At 36.9% G+C, this 23,410-nt stretch overlaps 1 protein-coding gene across 2 annotated transcripts in view; it reads left to right on the top strand.

Moving 5' to 3' along the window:
• Positions 1 to 23,410, top strand: part of LOC118700776 (cadherin-7) — an 88,547-nt gene that overhangs the window by 7,026 nt on the left and 58,111 nt on the right. For both annotated transcript variants that reach the window (XM_036405366.1, XM_054514864.1), the window contains one exon: positions 2,597 to 2,997. In XM_036405366.1, the coding sequence (XP_036261259.1) occupies positions 2,788 to 2,997 (210 nt within the window). In that variant the 5' untranslated portion in view covers positions 2,597 to 2,787. The remainder of the gene's footprint in view (positions 1 to 2,596; positions 2,998 to 23,410) is intronic.

Raw genomic sequence — 23,410 nt, 5'->3', positions numbered from 1 at the left:
GAAGAACTATAAATAAAAACCTTTAAAAAAAGGGCTTTAAGAGGAATAGGAAGACTTATCCTGAAGAAAAGAAAAAAAGGAGGGAAGAGTGTTTCAGAGCAGAAAGTGCTGCCACACAGCTGAATAAAAATAATGGAATTTTGGAGTCTGTGTGGTGAAAGTATTTGAGAATGAGTAAACCACAACAATGTTTTTTTTTCTAGGAGGTGTGAGTATTCTGCTTTTCATCAGATTGTGCTGTCTAGCATATGGACTGTTTTTCAGTTGGTATTTTGGGTGCGTTTTTCAGTTCTGTGCTGTGGAGTGTGGCTGGGGACCATGGCACTCCATATGGTGGCTTTCATACTTTCCTGCAGGTGTAAAAGAAAGGATATAAGAGAACACTGTTCGAGATAAAGGTTAGAGCAATTCTAGGTTTGAAATGCCTGTTTTGAGCAAGAACAAGACATTTCAAATTGCTTAGTGAAAAGACTCTAACATATTGTAAATGTTTTACTGACATTTCTTAAGAAAATCCATTTTGTATTTTTATCTCTGTTAAATAACAATCTGCTGCCTCTTTGAAATAAACTGACAGTTTATCAATATCAGATGTCTTTAACATGATGTAACTTAGACACAGAGAGGGGAATCAAGGATGCATAAACAGCCTCTACTACAAACAACACTTACCGTAGCAGAACAGAGCAGTAGGAAATGAGCATATCACAGGGAAAGCACAGCTACTTCCTTAACACTCATTGGCAGCCCTCTCAGTAATTACTGTCATATGGTCATGATTTACCCAAAGGGCCAGATCAAAACTGAGTTATGACTAGTTGGGATTAATCATTTCAAACTAGGCTCCTCTAACTAGGATGACACCTGCTTGTTAATCCTGCTGTGACAAGAAATTTGGTCCACGTTGAAGTGACGTCTTATAATTGTAGCATCATGTTTTCAAAATTAGGGTCTTTAAGTAAGGCTTGCCTATTCTTTTCATTTTGCCTGTAGGGAGACACTGGATTTTCCTATTTGGAAGCCTTTAAATTGCTTCTGCTTAGCAAACATGCTCAGTGGGTTTGTGGTTTATCCCACCAGCCTCTAAGCAAAGCCTTTCTGGTGCAGGGCAGTACCACAGAAGGGATTACAATAAAAAGGCTTTAAATACAGTCTGTAATCAGAAGAGCTTTTTATTTGTTTCATGTTTCTGCCCTCTAGGTACCTTTGGCAGCACAATGCATAGGCGTTCTGCAGCTGAAAGAGCCTGACATATTGAAAACAGATAGTGGATATCACATTTCACTCAGTTTTAGTAGTAATGGGTAGGACTATGATAATCAGTCCAGAGTGTTTAATGTGTATGTGATTTAATGTCTAGCCTTTTTAGATTAATTAAAAGTATAAAGGATGAAATCTTCTTTCTTCTGTGGCTTCCTAAGTAGCAGCAGTTCACTCCAAATTAATGCCGTTATCTATTTTAATTTCATCCTTATTTCCACTTCATGTTTGGCACTTCATAAATGCTTCTTGTCTCCCTTATTGCTCACTTGGACAAGGAGGATGTCTATTTAGGAGACAGCTTTGCTTATCTGGTGATTCTTCTAAAAGGCGAAGCTATGTTTGGTTCTGACTGACAGAATTTGTACTTTTAAAAACATTATGCTAAGTATACATTTTTACATGGGCAGAGGAGGCTCACAGTCATAAAAAGCAGAAAACAGTCTTGTTTAAGTATTGAAGTTTTCTCTTTCTAAAAAAATAGGTTTTTTTATTAGTAAGTCTTATGGGTTATGAAATGATAAAATTTTTAAATAAAAACTGATTTATATTTGTTAATTCTGGAAAATCATTTGTAATTAAATCAAGGTTTCATTGAAACTACAAAATGACATTATCTTCTGATCTTTCTGGGCATATTTCTGTATAAATAGTCTAACATATTTCTTACTTATAACTACATATAAAGTAGTCTAACATGTTTCTTACAGTGCCTGACATTTGCTTTAGGAATGCAGTGAAATTGAGTGGGGAGACTCAAGGCTTTTTACCAGGTCAGGTTCAGATCAGAACCAATCATAGCATCTGGTGAACTGTGACTAAGAATCAATCAAATTGTTCCAATTCATCTTATGCTCCTTCATTTTACTTTTTAGTTATATGAGAGAGAGTTAATCTAGGATAGATCCCTGCCATTATTACAACTTGGTGCCTCTAGCTGGTTTGTAATTATATCATAGTAATGGCAAGTAAAGCAGACCATAGCAGGCAGAAGAGAAAATATCAAACCAAAAGCCTGCAAATAATAACTACACTTACTTTGATTATTTTAAAGAGGAACAATTTTAGCATTTATACTGGAAAAAAAAACCCTGATATATTAAGAGAACATTTAGGAGAAAACTTTATGGCTGTAAACGCAGTTGTATCAGCAGTAGTAATGCCATCCAAGAAGTTCGCTATAAACTAAGAGAGATTTATGTAAACTCATTGGTGTTGATGAGGAGAAAAATAATGAATAAACAGTTTCCATACATGATGTGAAAACTGCAAAGAATTTGCATTCTCTAAAAAAAATTTAAATTCTGACAACAGTTCTTGTCTTTTTCCTGGATAGGTACCCATTGCACCGTTTCTTTGGTGAAGGCTGTTCAGCAGTGGTGACATCTTCCAATCAGCCACTCTGCAGATTATTATCTCTGGACTCCCAGCTGACACCCTGCCGGAGGCTAGAGCTACTGAGACAACTGGAATTGTGCCTGCTTTGGTCAAGGTTTTTTCTTTCACCGAGGAGAAAAAAAAAAAAAGATGAAGTTGGGCAAAGTGGAGTTTTGCCATTTTCTTCAGATACTAGCTCTTTTCCTATGTCTTTCTGGGATGAATCAAGCAGAGATCACAAGGTCCAGGTCAAAGCCCTATTTTCAATCAGGGAGGACGAGAACCAAACGCAGCTGGGTGTGGAATCAGTTCTTTGTGCTGGAGGAATACATGGGTACAGACCCACTCTATGTAGGAAAGGTAGGGGATTGAAATAAACTTTGGAGGGTGCAGATGCTTGTTTTTTGATGTGTTTATATGATGCAATCTAAAAATTGCAATTCTGTTGGCCCAGAACAGCAACACATTGCATTCTCGTAAGAATTCAAGGTTCCTGTTGCAATTTTCTTTAAGAGCTCTACTGCTTGTTTAAGAGAGTACAGTAATGAAAGTGTTTTGCCACCACTGATAGGAAGAAAATATTTATTACTTATACTAGGTTTTAAAACAGAGGAACATAACAATGAGTAATCTTTTTTAAGAGTTAACAGCTAGTCCCAGAAAAGAAGTTCTGTATTATGTTGTTTGCTCCCTAAAACTCGGCTCTACTGTAAGCCAGAGAGAAATAATCAGGCGTCTGTGGGTGTGATGAGTGAAAAGGAGGGCATGTCTGCATTACTGCTTTTCTTTGACATTGCCTGGCTGGCAGATTGTCACCTTGGGGGCCCCGCTGTCCTCTGTGCACAGCACAGCCTTGTGGCTTTACCTCGTCTGTGATGGGCACGGGTCCAGTAGAGAGCCAGCCCTTTTACATCAAGGCATCCCAAATGGTTCTTTCTGAGCGCCTGCCGCTGCACATGGAGCACACTGAGCACAGCTGTGAATCCGGGACTTAGCTCATTTACTGCCTTGTGCTAGTGGGTAATACGCTGCCTTCAGCAATTATGCAGGGGAAAAAAAAAACCACAAAACAAAGCCCCCTCTTGTGTTTCTCTGTAACATTTATGTATAATCATCTTATTGAAAGGAAAACCCATTTTCTCGGTAATATCAGAATCAATAAATAGAGTTTCTCATTAAAATACAGCAAATGCATAGGAAACAAGGGAGTGACAGCTTTTGGCACAACAGCATGCTTACAGAAAAAGAGATGAAGTAATATGAAATCCACTGCTTCAAATATACCAGTGCAGTGAATTTCAGCTTACTTAATTCATCCTACTGAGACAAAACCTTGATGTTTGTGTTAATGCAGTTAAGCACTTAGAATTTAATCATGCCAACGGAATAATCAAGTTAAATAGGGAACTGCTTTCATGATTGCAGCTATCGTTGTGTTTAGGTGCTTTTCTGAATTGGGACTGGTACTTTGCATAATTGAACCCTTAAGAAAGGTGTACTAGAATCAGAAATGTCATCTTGTGGTGACATTACAGTGGTCTTGAAAGTTTTGGTAAAGTTTTACTTTATGTAGCAGAATCCATTCTGAGCCCACACAGCTGCTGGTTGCCTGTGTGGGTTTGTCTTTTATGCAAATTTGTCCCCAGGTTGGAGTTTCTCTTGTGGCTCTGGAAATGGCCTATTTGGCATTCTTTCATACTGATAAAAAAAGAAGTGTGGCTTGCAAATTTGAATTTCTCTCCTGAAAAGAAGCGTCTTGAAGTACTTGAGTGAAGACTAGTTTTGATCTGTAGTAATTCTCATATTCAGTCGATTGCTATATTATGGCCAAAAATGCTGTGGTAGTGCTGTAGTACATGATAACTGCATGCATGTGGTTATTTTTAGCTTCACAGTCTGCTCTTTCCCGTCCTTTGCAAGAGTCCTAGCATTCACAAGCAGATATCTTCCAAAACACAACCTTTTTTTTCCCCCCTGAAACATTCTGTGCCCAGTCTGCTTTTGTATCAGCAGTATGAATTGTTGGCTCAGGAATTTGTACCAGCAATCCATTTTGTAGGAAAAGCAGATAAAAAATTTCACTTACAAAAAGAAGCCCATCTTCCTGGAAACACAGTCCTTGCTGAGCATCTTGTAAGATAAGATGTGCCCAGTTCCTAACCTTTTCACTGTAGAGGCTTTTCACTATGTGACTCCTGAGGTGCAGTCATGACCGAAGCCACATTCCCACACAGGGGAGCAAAAAGGTGAAGAAGTGAATTTCTTTCTGTGTCTTAATATATTATGTGTAGCACCACTACAAGTGCGGCTGAAGTGAGCAGCAGTCACCTTCCTCCCCCTCTTCTCTTAAAAACATTGTTACTCATGATTCAAATTCTTTGCAGGCAGGTAGGGACAGAAGAGACTGAGATTTGGATAGGAAGGATGGATTTTTTTTCCTTTTTTCCTTTTTTTTTTTTTTTTCCCCTTGGTGAGGAAGCTGCAGCAAGCAAAAAGCTCTCATAACTCACTTTTCTCATCAAATGAAGTGGAAGCAGGAACCAGACTCTGCAGAGTGCTCTGCTTCAGCCCTGCGCTGCCTTGTGTTCAGGATGCTTTGCAGGGTGCCAATCTTAGTGCACATCCAGGAAGGAGGGACCTTCCTCCAGCTTTTAAGGGCTGTGAGATAAAAAGGCTTCAGAAACACTCAAGCAAATGGTGTTGTAATGGGGAATACTGTCTCCTTGCCACTATTCAATTTTACAAAGCCCTAGGCAATTCTGGTTGGAAGGCAGCATTTGGGGGATGTTAGGGTTACATGGCAAATCATTCAAGAGTTGTGAAATACCAATGTTAATTCCATGTTCAGCACTAGCTCTGTCCTCCTGGGTGTCTGCCTGCTGACACTTTAATTACATGATCATGCTGGGTAAAATCCTATTCCTTGTAAATAATGTAGTAGGATTCCTATTCATCTCAGTAAAACAAGTCCTTCCCTTAATTTTTCAGTGTTTTCATGTTTGTTTAACAAGGCTTCACATCTATACCTGAGCATCTATACTGCAGCCTTCCTTCTTGATATCGTTTTTTCGTTTTCCTAAATGCATATGTATTTTTTTTATTAAGGCAGTAGGACCTGTTTCTCATGTGACTCTGGAGAAACCTCTGGAGGAGTTCCATTAATTTCACTCTAATAGGAGTCAGAGGTGACAGAAGTTTGGTGCCTTTTTTTATTCTCTTCTTTTAAAATTTAGGTCCTTCCTCTCTATGATATGAATTTTAATCATCTTGGATGTAATTTCGAGCGCTTCTTGGGAGGTGCTTAACATGTAATCAGATTGTGGACTGAACCATATACAATTCTTTTCTGTCGGTCAGCACAGCACATGTTATGTTCACTTGAAGGGCTGAAGCATTTAACTGTTTAACGCATTAAACTGTTTGGATAGGCACTGTTCTCCTCCAGACATGCCATGTAGGAGGTGAGGCAGTTAACTGTGATGCTTATTGAGCTAGAAACATAGCTGGCTTCTGTTTTCTGGAAAATGTTTACTACTGCTTGGTAATGTTTTTGTAAAATGCCTTACTCTGTATTTTCCTTGTAAATTATGGTAATGGAATCTATTTGGAAAAAAAAATAGTATAGAGCAGTTTTAAGTGATTTGAAACATAAACACCTAAAATTAGGAAAAATTTTGTTGAATCTGCTATCATGTTGAATATTTGAAAGTTGCATATGGTCTTGTAATTGAAGTTTCCATGGGTACACATTGGCAAAGAGGGGTATAGTAAAAGTAGAACTTGAACATTTTGTTGGTCCTTTTTTGGTTTTGTTACATAACTATCAGACATCCAGGGTTTGGGGGTTTTTTTGGTCTTATGTGTTGGGGTTTTTTTATTATTATTTGTTTTAATCTGTTTTCTGCTGCAAGAGTATCAGTCTCATCAAAAGCATTATAACGACACAAAATCTCTGCCAGTAATAATTTCATTTTTCTCATTAAAAAGTTTAAAAAATCCCAAACAAACAAAAGAAGCCACAAACAAACCTGAAGAAGTGAAAAAGGTCTTTGAACTCCATGTGAGATGCTGATTGATAGCTGGCTTCACTTTTTTCTTTAGGATCCAAACCAACTCTCCTTTTCCAATGGCTCTAAATTTAGGTATAGTTACAGGACAATTTCAAGCTTTTTGCTGAATTGAAATCTTCCCTTGAGGTCTCACTTACATATGAAGGATGGAAAATAAAACCCAGAGACTTTTGACTGAGCACAAACCCAATAAATTAGTAGGTAACTTTGAAAGGCTCATTGGTAATTCTCAAAAATAATGCTTTGAACTCATAGGATGCCCTGAGTGTTGTTTTTTATTTATAATGTAAGAGAAAGTAAAGCATAAGTCCTAACCTGCATTTTCTAGATTGTAAAAGCAAGAAAAGGTTAAATGAGTGAACTAAGAGCCCATAGTTTCCTAGATCTCACAGTCATTGCCTTCCAACACAATTTCACCTGCCTCTTCTGACTGTTTTAAGGTAAATAAACCTGTTGGATTCAATTTGGACAAAAGTGCATAAAAGCTAATATTTGCATTATTATTTGCTAGAGTAGTACAGAATGGGATGCATGTGAAAAAAGAAATGAAGTTAAGCTTTTCCTAAAAAACTTTGTCCTCTAAGAGGATTTGCAGGTTCTACAAGTTTTAAGAGAACTTACAGGAAGGATGGGTTTTTAAAGCACCCATATAACAAGTTTATGTTATTATTAGCATAGAGAGTGGGTAGTTTTTTTCCAGTCTCCTCATTTTGGAGGGAAGGAGGCTGGATAGGAGAGGATACTGAGGTTTTAGATTAATGCTTTGTTTTTCAAAGGTGCTGGTGAATATTTCAATTAGGTGACAGAATTACTCACATACTATATTTATCTGTGGTGTGACCTTGTCTCAGGCCATACAGATGCAGTCAGCAGTAGGGCTCTTTTCATAGAAACATAGCCTAACAATTTCAGATGTGGCTGACAAATTTTGACTGAGCTGGATAATAAGTGTCTTTGCTAAAATACTTTAAGGCAGTGAGTACTGTGGAGGTGCTGGCCCCTCAGTCAAACTCAGACTGAACTGTGGGAATATTACTGGCATTTTGGGAAATGGAGAGGGCATGGGGTGATATTACAAAGGCTAAATATAGGTAAAAAGGACTGGGCTGCCTCACTTGCACATAGTGAAGAAGGAGATTAGTCAGGTGCAGTTCCCTGGGGGGATCTGACCCTCCTGCTGCTTCTAGAGGCATCCAGAGGGACTAAGGCTCTCTGCTCAGCTTCAGTCTGGTTTGTTGTTTTTTTTCTCTAAGCATCCTGTGCAAGGTACATGTTCATGCCTGTTCTGCAAGTAAGCCCCTGGCTGAGAGTACCCATAGCTCTGCAGATTTTTGTTTATTTTCCACCCAAAGAAGTTTTGAAAAATAAAACCCATTCAAACACACCAAACTCAGACCAGCTATTTTTCATGTGTCTTTGTGGTCTCTGTGAGTAAAATGGACAGCATAATAACTCAGAAAGAAACTTCCCCTTTGTTTTATTTTTTTCCTCACTTTCTATTTGTGTTATCTTTACTTTTATCATAATCTTTGAAGCACTGTTGTTTTATATACTCCCAGAAGACCATTTACAGAAGAGAAAAAGAAAATCTGCTGTATTTCTGATATTTATCCATCTCAGGAACTCTTAGCTTTTCTGTGCTATGAAAATTGATAGCAGTTGACCTTTTAAGTAAAATGGGACAAGCCATTCTTGTCAAGTATTTTCCTACCACAAGTGCTGCAAGTGGAACAAATGAACAGACAAAATAATTAAGTCCTGCTTACTTGCTTTATGTATTGAATAGGTCTTGGGGAAGTGATGCTTCAGTTGTACTGCACATGTATGACTTTACTGTCTCAACTTGTTCTGTCCAGTCCCAGTATCACACACTTTTCTTCACTGGGTAGTCACTGTGGGCTTTGTGTACTATTTCCATGCTATAATTTATGTGGATTACCCTGAATAACTGAGAGATGACTGACAATCCAAATGTTCCCTCTTTATCATGCAGGGCTAAAGTGTCTCTGGGGACAGTGGTGAGATTAGGGCACACAGGAAGAATTATCCAAAAGGATAACCTAAAATCTGCTGCCTTTTCCTGGTTGATTTTATCAGCCTGAAGAGCTACAGTGTAATTTCTTCTCTCCCTTTTTACTGGAAGTCCTCTTCTCTCATAGCTGAATGGATACTAGAGAAGTTTTTATGCCAGGGATTTAAAGTGATGACAATTTCACAAGCCCAAGCACTAAAAGACAATTTATATTTAATTTCATTACTAAAAGTGATAATAGAGTTGAGAGACTTATGGTTGGATACTGAACCAGAACATGTAGCTTTTTGATCTCTTTCTATAATATAGAACATTGATCCTTAACATGTGCCATTACAGAAGAGGAAGGTTAGTGAAGGTGATGACAACATCAGTAAATTAGGCAGCCCTCATGGCAATTTTTTGTTCAATGGCATAGCCATGCTATTTATGTAATCCTGTAATACCATTTCTGTATTTTAGCAGAATGAGAGGCTCTACCTGCAGTGCCCTGCTCTGGATGTCTTTTGGGCATTATTTAAAACTAAACTTTATGAGTCTCTGACAAAATAGAACAGCAACAGTAAAAGCTAATTTTGCAATTATATGTAGATGAGAGGCTCCTGTATGCTTGGCTGGTTATCAGAAAATACCTTATCTTCAGGAAAGAATGAGATTTGAAGCTCTGATGTCAGTCAAGCTGATGCTGCTTCAGCTGACATTCCTTCTCCTTTTTGTCTTCAGAGATTGTACTTGGTCCCTTAGTTCTTGTTATTGGCTGTCATCCAACATCCAGTTTTATGTCCGTCCTCGTGTCTCACAGTTCTGTGTTAATGGCGTTAGAAATACAGCACTGTAAAACCGTGGCTATCAGGGACTGTGAGTATTTGCATTGTTCTAAGACGAAGTAAGTCCATTCATGAATTATTTTCCTATCTAAAATACAAGCAAACACAACCCCTGCTCTGAGGCAGTGGTCTTATAAGGCAAGAACTAATAGCAGACTAAGAAGCAGTGACAGAATTCAGAGAACTACAGTGTTAATCAACATCTGAAAATAGTTTGAGAACAGTGGGTCACTAGTGCTGTTTTTGATGAAGATAGAATATTTCTTTTCTGAAAATGAGACTCATGCAACATTTTAAAACATTATGAACATATAATTGAGAGCTCTTTCCTGCCTTTACTTCCCAGTATTTATAGATGACAAGTTTTTTGAAACTTTTAAGTGCAGATCTGTTTAATATCTATGTTAGTACAAGGCTACATCTTCTTTCAGACCAGTAAAGATAAAGGATGTTTTCCAATTGCTTTCAAAATATCAGACTGCATATGCTTTATAGTGTTACATCTTGTAGCCTGCTGTCACACTACCTTTTTCATGCTGCCTTTTTTCATTTATACATCTTCTGTTAGCCATAAGTGTCTGTCTGCAGACTCATTGGGCATTCATTTCATGTATTAAGTATTTTCCACGTGTCACCATCTAAAAGTGCTGCCAGGTCTGTTACTGCCTTGCCATAAATCTACTGCTGAATTTCTTCTTTGCTTCACATTTGTTTTTAAATAGTATACTGCATTTCTTAATTTCCTGGCTCCTCTTTTTTTTTTCCCCCAATAATCACTTAGTAAAACAGCACCTGTGTACATATGTCAATGTTTCAGTGCTAACTTTAACCACTTAAAGGGAGAACCTGGGACAATATATTTAAGGATTCTGAAAAAAAAATCAGGGAATGGTTCCTTTGCATGCAATAAGCTGGCTTTTACATAAATGCACTGATGATAAGTACTGGAAATCTCTTCAGTGTTACCCTATTATCTCAACACTATGCGTTTCCTTGGAAGAGATAACTGAGCAAAGTGCTAATGGTGGAGCTGCTGAGAGAAGAAAGATGTTAATACACTAAGTTGCTCAGTTCTTTTAGAATAACTATTACCTATCTTATGCTACTAGCATCTTCTCTGTCACTTTTGCACTGGAAGAGATACTTACTGTCATGTAAATTAGAGACAAGTAGCTCTTAGAAAAGGCAGTGGAGTGTGTGCTCTAGGAGAGCTCTAATTCTGTCCCAACTGTTCAAACCATGGTCATGGTATGAGTAGCAGCCTATACCAAGAGCAGAAGTTTGAGGATGTCATAATGCTTAATCTTTTGTAACTTCAAGGTTATAAGAAGGAGAATTAGCCAGCTAAAAATAGGCATGGGTGTTGTTCACTTGATATAAATAAATGTTATGAACACCTAACTATAATTCATTTGAGCTCAATGTATAAATGGGAACCCTCTTAACCTTTCCAGGCAAGTGTAAACTTAGCCAATGAAGAAGCTCATTGGCAACAGATACTGATCACCAAAATCAGTAAACAGGTTCATAAAGTTGAAGAATATATTTAATATTATTTCTTCCAGATGTTCTTGAAAAAAAATACTACCATTAACAGTTCTGTCAGTGTAAAAATATTTGGTGATGTTACAGCCCTGTGCTGTTGCAAAAGTAATATTGTTATTTATGTAGGTGTAAAGCACATAGTATGGCAGTAAGCACAGTACTAGTCATAAACATAGCAAAGAATAAGCCTTATTTTTTCTTCCAGATAAATAGGAATGCCAAGAGAGATATAGCTCTTTTGCATACAGAAGTTCATGCGCCATTACTCATGTATCAGGAAACACAAAATATGCGTTACTGACTTGGTCTCAAGCTGTCTTTTTCAGAGTCCTCCCCTGGGAGAAGAAGCTAATTCTAAACATTCAAGAAGAAGGCAAAAAGTTTTTTAATAGGTTTTGATTATTAAATTATGCTGTTAATAGAGTAACTGAAGACTTAGTTTAAAATCTTCAGATGAGTTTTATTCACCTTTGGAGACCATTTGAGAGTATTAATGTTGCAATATAAATATCTGGTCATTTCAAAATTGAATTTTTAACTGATATTTTATTCTGTAGGTTAGTGAAAGAGGAATACTGAAGATTGATTTGCAACATATATGAACATATTCCACATTTTAGAGGGAAGAAATAGTGGCTTCCATTCATATAGTACTCTAATGTTCCTATAGCACCAACCACCAAGGGTGTGTTGTGACATTGTGTGTGGGTCAAAAGCTATACGCTAAGAACAACAAAGGACACTTACATAATATTCTACCTACAACACAGAAAATTCTTAGGCCCTCTTTGAGTAGGAAGAAAGAAATTTAATGTCATTTTCTAGGTGATGTAAGATTTTTCTGCATGAATTCCACAAAACATGGCCAGAGTCATACTGTTTCATTTAGTTTTCCTGTTTCTGTAAATCATGAGACATTACCTTAAGTTTTAACAAGACATGCAGTTCTGTTGCTGTGGAGTATGTGTGAGAAGGATTGAACTCAAAAAGTTGTTTTTCATTTGAAATGCTTCCAAAATATGGAAAATCTGGTAGTTGGATTGTTCATGTGTAAGGATGATAAGCTGCTTAAACACTTCATACTGAGGTACCAAATTGTTACCCTGCTGACTAGGCAATCAGGCAATTCATTTTCCTTACAAGGAAGGCAGGTGCTGTATTATGTGAATTTTACCTTGTTATCCTGTAACAATGAAAAGTTTCCAGACACAGCTGGGAAAAGCAGATGGTCATTTCTTAAGTTTCCATAATCATGGTATAAACGTTATGCCATAAATTAGCAAAATACTTAACTTGTCTTTCTTACACAGTCTATACTCATTATATGGGCAGAGCAGGCATTTGGAAAAGTGCTTGGCATGTTTTTATGTCTCTTTTTTAACTAGAAGGGCTATAATTCTACATAGTCTACATATTAAAAACTGTTTAAATAATTCCACTTGCTCCTGGATGTTCATAATCCTCATGTATTTCTAGACTGTTATCCTTCCCATCATCTTTCACCCTTTAGCACTTAGCTGTTGCTTAACCAAGCAATACTTTTAAAAGGTTTTCCTTTTGAGTCTACACTATAGTCTTGTGTTCATCCATATTGCTCTTTCATTCATCCCCTCCTTTTTTTGAATTTCTTCTTGACAGTGAAAAGCTGTGAACAAAAGCACTCTATTATTGCTTCATCTAAACAGGAAAAAAGCCAAGTGAAACTGTTACTTCCTTTCTCGTTGTAAGATTCAACTTGCCCTACTCATGTTTGTTTCTTTCTTTGCAAATTCATGTCCACTACTATGCTGAGAATCTTAAAGTTTATTGCTTTTCTTTTTTTTTTATCTTTATGCTGAATCAAGCATACTTCTAAGCGAGTATCAGTCCCAAAGCAATGGAAATAATAGTTGTTTGAAATGTTTCCATTTGTTGTACTGACAAACCAAGTGAAGCCATGTCAAACAAGGTTTTATGGAGCGAACATGCAGGAATTAGAATGATAGCACTGATGAAGCATATACACAAGTGGGTATCTATGTTTAGGAAGCAATGGAGAGACCTCACATTGAGGAATAGTTCCTGCTTATCTGAAATATTTATTTAATTTAGATTTATTTTAAGATTCAAGGAAAGTGTAAAAATTCTAGCCTATATTGGTTTTAGTTTGGGAAAATAGAGATTGAAAAAGTTAAAGAGAAGAAAAAGTATGCCAAAGAGTGAGTGTGAGATGGCAAGGGACATGATGAAGCATTTTACTTTGTTTTTATCACTCTGGAGTCTGATGTAAAACTGAAATCAATGAGAAAATAAATTTAGATTAAGGTATAACAATCTAATCACAGAATGGCTCAGGTTAGGAGAGAACACTGTGGGTTGTCTGGTCCAACCTCCCTGGTCAAGCAGGGTCATCCCAGAGCACATGGCATAGGATTGTGTCCAGACAGCTCTTGAATATTTTTAGTGAGGGAGACTCCACAACTTCTGTGGGTAGCCCATTCCAGTATGTGGTCACCTGCACAATAAAAACATTCTTCCTTGTGTTCAGGTGGACCTTTCTGTGCAATCTGTCTCTACCTGTTGTGTCTTGTTCTATTCCTTGGCGAAGAGTCTGGCTCCATCTTCTTGGCACCTCTCTTTAGAATCTTCAAGACATTGGTGAGGACCCCTTTCAGTTGTCTCTTCTTGAGGCTGAACAGGCCCAGCTCCCTCAGCCTGTCCTTGTAAGAAAGAGGCTCCAGTCACCTTGGCATCTTTGTTGCCTTCTCATCGACCTTTTCCAGGAGTTCCATGGAGCTCCAGGAGCTCTCTCTTGTACAGAGCAGTCCAGAACTGGACCCAGCACTCCAGATGTGCCTCACCTGGGCTAAGTAGAGGGGCAGGATCACCTTCCTTGACCAGCTGGCAATGCTGTTCCTAATGTACCCCAGGATCCCACTGGCTGTCTTGGCCACAAGAACACACTGGCCCATGGACATTTTGTTGTCTACCAGGACCCCCGGGTCCTTCTCCAAAGAGCTGCCTTCTAGCAGGTGACCCCTGTCTGTCCTGATCCATGGGGTTATTCTTCTCCAGGGGCAGGGTCCTTGGACTTGCCTTTGCTTTGTGGAATTGCAGACAGTTCCTCTCTGTTCATCTCTCCCACCTGTCAAGGTCCCTCAGAAGGGCTGCCCAACCTTCTGGGATATTGACCACTCCTCCCGGCTTTGTGTCATCAGGGAACTTATTGAGGAGACCTCTCGCCCTCCATCCAAGCCATTGATCAATAAGTTAAATACTGGGCATAGTTTTGAACCTTGGGAGACACCACTCGTGACAGGCCTCCAACTACACCCTGTGCCACTGACTGCAACCCCCTGGTTCGGCCAGTTCTCAGTCATCCTCACCGTGCACTCATTCAACCCACACTTCCTGAATTTGCCTGTGAAGATGTTGAGGGAGACAGTGCTGAAAACCTTGGTGAAGTCAAAGTAGAAAATATCTACTGCCTCTATCCCTCCAAGCAGTTTCATTGCAGAAGGCAATCAGGTTGGTCCAGTGTGACTTAGCATTAGTGAATCCCTGCTGACTCACCTCAATCCACCCCATGGGTTCTAGAAAGCAGACCTGACTTGGTTGTGTTATCACAGATGGAAAAGGAGGGCGGGTAGCCAGGTTTTAGAAATATACGGGAGAGTAGGTCTGTTAACTAGCAGATGTATTTGAAAGAGACAAAAAAGGTAAGTAAAGTTCATTTTTAATCAAAAGAGGAAAACGCCGTGTGCAGCAAGGTAATCTGTGATACAAGACATCAAAAGCAAATATCATCAAGACAAAAACCTAATAGAACAAGTTTTTATGCTTCTGTAATGAGACTAAGGAAGCAATGAATAGAAAATGAAAGATGTAAATATTTATTTTAAAACATAACTGGAGAGGGCTAGAGAATTTGGAATTTGTTCAAAAAAAGCCTAAAACATAAACAGCAGAGTGCCAAACAGCCCAGGACAAGACAGAATAACATTCTATACATAGAGGTTCCAAGAATTACTGGGTCAAGATAAAGCATGGATAAGTAAAAAACAACATGAAGATCTGGAGGAGTCCAAGCAAGTCTGAGCTCTCAACAGACGGATGGAAGGATGCAAATATGTGCAGCTGTCAGGAAGTAACTGGACCATGTCCAGACTGTTTCCAAATTAAGAGCCAAAAATCAAAATTATGAGTTCTCTGGTCTACCATTTAAGAAGGTAGCTCGCACCTTACAAAGCAATTTTTTCTTGGGTGCTAAAGGGATGAAATAATGTCATCCATGGTTTTCAGAACTTTAGTAGATACCTTTCCTTCTAGAATGGTGTTTTGACATAGATCATTTCATGTGCCTATAATTCCTTCCATCTGTTTGCAGGCTGCATGAGATTTTTTTTCATGCAGACTAATTTCAATGTCCTGTCAAAATTAGATGCTGTTCCATACTATCTAAGTCACAGTATCACATTCAACAATTTCCATTCATCTCTTATTTTAGTAAGCAGAGATGGGTAGACAATGATGGCCCATTCTGCTAGTCTGAAGACAAAGTCATCTTTCTGGATTTTTGTTTTTTTTTTTAGCAATTTTACTTCTAGTAGTACAAAGTGAAGTCAATGACTGCTTTAAGTGTGGGATGATACAGACTGAGGGCCCAGGTGCTTTGTCAGGCTTCCAAAATACCTGCCAAGCAGAAAATGAGACTGTGAGGAAGATGGAAAGATTAAGACGTCCACCCTGATGACAGATCCTTCTGATTGAAAGATATAAGGGTCTGTATCTCTATACCATATTAAAAAGGGAAGATATTAAGCTTTGCTTCTGAAATTATGTTGTCATATGTGTTTTAGACAGTGGCCAGTCTTCCAGTTCTGATTCTTTGATGCATGCTTTGTATTATACTGAAAATGCAAATATCATTTTGCAACACAGTTTGAGGCTTTAGCAGGATGTGCTAACAATTTTTGTCTCAGATTATATTTTTTGGAAAATTTGTAAAATAATTAGCAGGATAAAAGGGAGACTTTCACCTTCAAGGTTAGAAGAGTTAAATTTATTAGAGTGAACAAAATGATCTGCAATATCACAAATTTTCCTGGAATCAAACATTCCTGTACCTGTAAATAACCTTTACTGATAAGAGAACTTCAGCAGAAATTGTATGTGTGACATTGTAGAAAGTCATGGAGTGAAACCAAATGCTTTTTCTTCCATAGTAACTTGAATCTGGTGAAAATATGGATACAACTGAGGATGAGCAGTACATTCAGTGTATGCTCAAAATCAAAATGCATCTTTGGTTTACAACAGAACTAGTGCAATAAAATAAGGTAGATTTTCTTAAACATCAAAGGTACTATTTAATAATGTTTGGCAGAGGATAACATCACTTTATAAATGATGTCTTGTAAGGCAAGGTAAGAGTTTTTCTTTATATATTCCTAAGTTGTATGTCTCAGTAATCAATAGGCCCTCCCTGATGTTTTCCTGTAAGTTTGGGCTCAACAAAAGCATTGTTAAATCTTTTATCTCAGTATTTAAATACCTTCAGGGTGGAGTGTCAGAAAAAGCAGTAGGTTGTCACATGGCAAAGGCTGCGCAGGGCTCTGAGTCTTCACATAGGCTTGGAAACTCATACAAACAATATGATGGTTTAATATGTGTCTGATGGTTTACAGACTAGCAGAAAATTTGCTCTTAAAAGAGACTGCATAAAATTATACTGTGTTACTCAGTAGATGAATTCTATGTGTGAGTCACACCCGCCTGTTCCAGTGATAATTTTTTTCTCACTTATTATTGCCATTAGTCCTGCTGAGCTAACACAGCTGAAAGACAGCAAACTGAGTGTCATCCTCAGACTTGTTTGTTATGTTTCACTGACTTGCACCTGCAAAATCCTATTGTAAGCTATGGGGTCCTACATTTTTAAAATTAGAACAGAATCTGAAGATAGCAGGGCTTTACTTGCTTTTGTAACCAGGGCAAAGACTCAACCAAGAGTGCAATATGATCAGCTTGCATATGACCTGTCCACTGGGTCTGAAACGCAAGACAAAGAAAGGAATTGCTGGTTTAATACTTTTTATCATACTGCATACTAATAGAAGGTCTTTTTACTGTCCCAATGCATTTTTTAAATTATTAAATTGGCTTGGTTGATTAATTAGTTTTGTTTTTTACCAGTTAATATTGAATTCACTAGATTTGCTGGTGAGCTACTCTCCTTCCACTTGTACCGCTATTTTTGTGTATATATGGACACAAAAGCATGGTTTTACAAGTGAACTGGCATGCTTTACCTTTGTCAAAATTTATTACAGAATTTAATAGTGTATTCTAGTTTCTTTGGTCTCTTGTATAGGCTCTGGTTTTACCTTCTAGTCTTCCACAAGTTTTAAAAGTAGCTGCAGAGCAAACTGAAGGGTATTCCTTATCATGAGCTGTCATGAACACTGACCACCAGTGACTGATGACCTCTGTGAACAACATGCTTTAGAGTTTCTCATGTATTCTTCACTGAAAACAAAACAATTTTTAAAAATCTCTGAACAATCTCTTTGCCTTCTCATGAATTTTATTGGGCAATTATGAATGGACATTAATGGAGAGCAGAAAAGTGGAAGAAGTGATGAAAAGGATGTATGTAAGAAAAAAATATGCCTGCTACAAACTCCCAGAAGAGCAGGGGTACTATTGGGCAATGAATTCAGCAGATTGGAATATGTGGTAAGAGTGTGGCTGAAGAAACACAGCGACCTTTGAGCTTGTATATAAACTAGAGACAGGCAGAGAATATGAATTCTATTAGTGAATTACTAGTGAGATTAGGAAATAGAACTTTCTGTCCACTTCAGAAAGTTTGATTTTAGTGATTTGAAGTGTGTAGATATTTCATTAATTTGACTAATCTGCTTGTGACTTTTCTTTGCAGAAACTCTTATTTGGGCTATTTTCACAAGGTAACTTTCAGCTATTTGTGAATAACAAAACTATTTACTAAAATGCTATTGTGTTTATATGACAACTTGTGTAGTTTTGAAGGGACAATGTACAGCAAAATAACATAAATAAGACATTTTCATGTGCAGAAGCAATTAATATTAATTAATATTTACTGAAAATAACATTTTACTTTTAACAAGTACAAAAGTTTGGCACTATCTATTAGTGTAGAAGGCTCAGAGGCCAGTTAATAGGGATATAATTAATTATTTTTCCCCTTAAAGCTACGGGATCCTCAATTAATAGAAATTGTACCTTTCTTTCAGTGCACGGAGCTGTGCTGATTTACACCAAGCTTTATAGAACTTCCCTAAGGGGACTTCCTTAAATGAAATGCTCATTTTAATGGACCACACAGAAGGTATGAGACAAGAGTGGAAATGCCTTGAGTATAAAGTTCTGAACATTGCAATTGGTGACAGAAGGCCTATCAGTGAGACAGTAATCCTATAAAAATACAAAAAGATCAGATTGTTTGTCGAATTAGACTTGCTTTAATATGGATGCATGCAAGCGAGCTGGAAACTTTGCATCTGTTTTGTAGACAAAGTGATTAGATTGTGATCACTTAGTCCAAGAGGATAGAAATGATGCACAATTTTGCCAGGATGAGACATACAAATTGGATCAATTAGCTTTGAGAGCGCTCAGACAATCTGGTAGCGAAGTTTACATGCTGTGTCAAGTGAAACTTAGCAAAGATCAGTCCTGGATGCTGGGGGCAAGTATTATAGTGATTTAAACTTTAATCTCTAAGAGTAATTCATTGTTTTCAGATTTAGTTATAAAATGTATCAGATACTATAACAAGAGATCCCTTATGGAGATGCTTGATGGCACACCAGAAGTATGACAGAGAAAATAGTAGCAGCCATCTGAGTTGCAACATTTGAGGTAGAGGCGAGTAAATTCAGATGACTGATCTTGTTTGCAGCTAACAGAATGCACAATTCTAGTAACTCCTGTACCATTGTGTTCACCACAATGTTTCAGAAGCAGGGAGTATTCTCATAAGTAGCTCACTGCACTATTTTCATTGAACCAAAGCTCTCTCAGAAGGGGGTCAACAAGAAAGTGATCATTAGGTAAGAATGCTGTAATTTCTTCAGAGACGATGTAAGAATTTGAATTATGTAACCTTTTAAATGTCCTTTATAGTGTCAAAAGGACCTGTTGTCATAGATAATCAGAGGGGTCTCTATGGAAATGGAAAATTCTCAATATATGTGAAACACTAAAAGCCTCAGAAATCAGTTTTGAAAGAAGAAACTAAAATTTTCAGTAGAGTCCAAATAGCTTACAGAATTAGAAGCCGGTGTGCATAATTTGAATTTTAAGGTAGATTCAGCAAATATATATGAGCAGTGTAAAATAACACCTTCCATTTCACTATTTTCTCAGAATTTGTTTCTTAGTGGCACATACATTGCCTGTATCACCAGAATTTAATGGCAATCAGTAAGAAATACAGTAAGAATATGTAATGGTAAAAACAGAGGAAAAAATCTCAGCATTATCGTTGTATATGGCAAATCTTATATCCTTGTTTGTTTGGTTTTTTTAAATACAAATGAAGTTCAATCTTACCTCACAAATATCTTCTCTCATCATCTGAAATGGCAAAATATGATTTAAGGAAACAAATTATAATGACTGCAGAGAAATTTGATGACATTTTCTTTGTTAAATGCTTGTTGTAAACACCAGTATAGAAAAAGGCACTAGGAGAGCACTGCCTTTTACATAGAACTGTTAAAATCCTTCTAAGCTGGGAGGATTTACAATTAACCTAGTATTGTTCATGTTAAGGCAGTTTTTATAGGTTTGAATAAGGCATTATCCTCCTCCTCCTCAAATATTTTCTGAAAAACAAATAGAAAACCTGGACATTAAAAATATTTATTTCCCAGCCCTTAATCCTGTGGAATTTAAATGCCTATCAAGATATGAATTACTATCTTGAGATCAGCCTGGTTATATCTGAAAATCCTTGCAGGCCTGCAAGTTTGAATGGTTAAAAAAAAACAAAACCTAGGGAGAAATCAAACTTCTTAAAGTATCAATGCCCAAAAGATCACTTTAAATGATCTGAACAGTTTCAAGTAGACTTTCAAGTGTCCATATTTACTGTGCATACTCTGCTTCAGCTTGTTCTGAATACTGAACAGCTACTGTGTGAATTTATGTAAGGAAGTCTCTTAATCTTTCAATGCTGCTTCTTATAATTAGGCATATGTGACACACATGTTCATTAAAGCAACCTTCCTCTTAGAGCAGGGGTTAAGGGGTTGTTTCAGAAAGATATTAGACATATGCTTAGTACCAGCTTTCATGACTGTTAAGCAAGTCCTGACATGATCCACATGGATAAGAATGATTTCCTAACTCAGAAAATTCTAAACCAGGTTTAATGTGATGGTAGCACCAGGTTAAATTTCCCCAGGTTTTGAAGTGAATTTTGAACAACGAGCTGTGAATTACAAGCCAATATATATATATGGGTGGATGGATGGACTTGAGAAATATTTTTGGGTAAAATTCAATATGATAAGCTACCTTCAGTGAAGTACATAATAGTAGGGGAAAGAAAATAAAAATTTTCCTCTAGTCTGCTGAAAAAAAGAGCGCTTTATTTGCATTCAGTGTTTTACCTTTACTTTTATATTTACTGCAGAATTAGAAAGGGGTCACAGTAGTTAATGGAAAGCATTAACAGAAATATTAGGGTGTTTATCAAGCCAGACTCTAAAAGAGATTCTAAATGAAATGTAAACACACTAGCAATGGTAACCTGTGGTTTATGATAACAAATTAACCAAGGGATTATTTTGCTCTTTTTTTACCTGAACTCATTTTATTTACAACACAAGTGTCTACATGAAGGTATCTAATACTCTCCACTTTATTTGGCCATGCACTGGTTTTTCATCTTACATTGTCATACTAGCAGGGAAAAGATAATGCTTTACTATAGATGTTCATTTCTGCCCTTTACATATGCAACAATTCACTCATTTTAAAATGCTATAGTAAAATTTTTTGTCTAAATTCTCTGTTACTGACTTTTTCCCTTGACCCTCTGTCAGCTCTGGGCACTTGTGACCTTCTCCACAACATGCCTTCTAAGGTATTAATTATATTCAATGTGGGCATTGTGTCAAAATCCTAATTTTGCACTTTAGGTCTAGGAGTAGTCCCATTGATTTTAGTGAGAAGACCTGTGGATTAGATTCGTGAAAATGCTTTGGGAAATACCTGGGTGGTGTGAAATATTTTATAACATATAACCAATTTCTTCATATGGAGAATTGTCAATTTAAATTGGACTATATATCTTCCTGAAACTCATTGTATGCATCAATTATTGCATTCAAGCATACAGGATTTTATAAAGAAAGACAATAGGAATTTAGTTTTTTAAGAAGAAAACTCAATAAAAAGCACTGTTACTCTGACATTTGTACTATCATTTTTGTTAAAAATTAAAATTAGTATTTAGACCAACATGTAAATTCTGTTTTGTTCTGACAGGTTTTTTTAATATTAATTAACCAGTCCATAGTTGTTTTCAGGAAATTAAAGATTAGTGAGTATGTGGACCGAATTAACTACGTTTTTTCTGTATTGCAAGTCTTTAATCATTAAAATGATCAGATCATACTCTCTTATGTAGTCCAGTACTTTATAAACTTCTCCAGACACTTAACCCTAGTTACTTACACTGCTTTACAGTTAGGTATTTTACCATTGTCTTCCAGTCTCTCAGTGTGTCAGCACTACCAACTAACACACAAGGTAAGATTATGAGTCGATCTTTAGTAGCATTAAACTTTCAAAAGCAAATTAAATGTGAGGAATTGATACAACATAAAACCCAAACGAAAACAAATGAAGAAAGCTCTACACCCTCTGGGTGTCTATTCCTTGGTACTAATGTTCTTTGGAAGCAGGTTCCTATGAGAAAAATCATTATCAACGAAGCAATGCTGCAAGCTATTTTGGATAGTTGAAGCAGAAAGAGGATAATCACTCTGAACTATAGATCAGTAGTTTGACAAAGAAGAGACAATATGGGAGGCATAATTTCCAAGCTAAAATAAATATATTCAGTATAAGTACATATCTTATCTCAGAAAATACTTTAATACCAAATGAATTTTTGTTTGTAAATTTGGTATTTTTGATATGGTAGTCAAACAAGAAAGGTCTATGATTATTTTTCCTGTGCAGTGCTGTTGCAGATAATTCTATAGATTACTGAGTTAGAGATGAAAAAATAGATTCTCTAATGTGCTCTCATTTTCCATGGTTGAAATCCTGGTCCCAAATTATTATGGCTGAGTAGAAAAAGCATTATGGGAGAAACAACTTTCCAATTACCATATTTGTATTCTAATGTCTTATTTCTATTTTCAAGGAGAGATAAAAAAGTAAAAGCATTAATTTTTCATTATTGAAGGTACATAAATTCTGTTACTGCTTTTTTTGTTTCATTTACTATCTTTCCCGTCTTTCTGTGATATAAGGGATACTGCATGCATGCATTGTCTGGTCATAATAACTAACTAACTAACTAAAAAAATAAATAATCTGTACTGAAATAACTAATAGAAGTATGTACAGTGCTATAAGAAGGCAAAATATTCATATTACTATAAACTTATATATTTGCGCACCTATGTATGTGTTTCATTCCAGAAAAATACATGCTCAAGAAACAGTACTTCACTGTATGTGTGTTAATACTGTGCAAACAGAAATTATTTCACGTATAGTGAGGAAGTAATTTGAGAAGAATGTGAGAAATTTCTTGAAGGTTCTCTTTCTGCAAGCTGCTACACATACATAAACTTTTCAAGCCCATGAATGTCTGCTAGACCAGAGATATTCTTCTATGAAGTATGCTGAGAACTTTAGTATTTGTTTGCCATGCTACATTTCTAAAGCCTGAACATGTTTGTAGAAGTCATATGTGGAGAAAGCAGGAAGGAAGCATCCTTGAAACAAGTTTATTTTTATTATACTGCTGAAATAGAGTGTAGTGACTTTAAGGGAATTTTGTCTTGCAGCTTCAGTGATTCTTGGCAACAAAATAAATCAAGCCACTGGACCAGCAAATCCGTCGCTTTAGTATATAACAGCAAGTTGTTTGGTGCACTATGAATAGATATGGATCATGTGGAAATGCTGTTGGAATGTATGGAAGTGAACTTAGGCCCTTTCCTGGAGAAGAAGTAAGACCCAAAATAGAGCTAGTAAGAGTAAAGATTCAGGAATTTGTAAATAGTTTCACTCAGTGGTATTTT

Source organism: Molothrus ater, chromosome 1 (genome assembly GCF_012460135.2).
Source record: "Molothrus ater isolate BHLD 08-10-18 breed brown headed cowbird chromosome 1, BPBGC_Mater_1.1, whole genome shotgun sequence".
Classification (NCBI taxonomy): domain Eukaryota; kingdom Metazoa; phylum Chordata; class Aves; order Passeriformes; family Icteridae; genus Molothrus; species Molothrus ater.
This window is presented reverse-complemented; position numbering and strand designations above follow the sequence as displayed.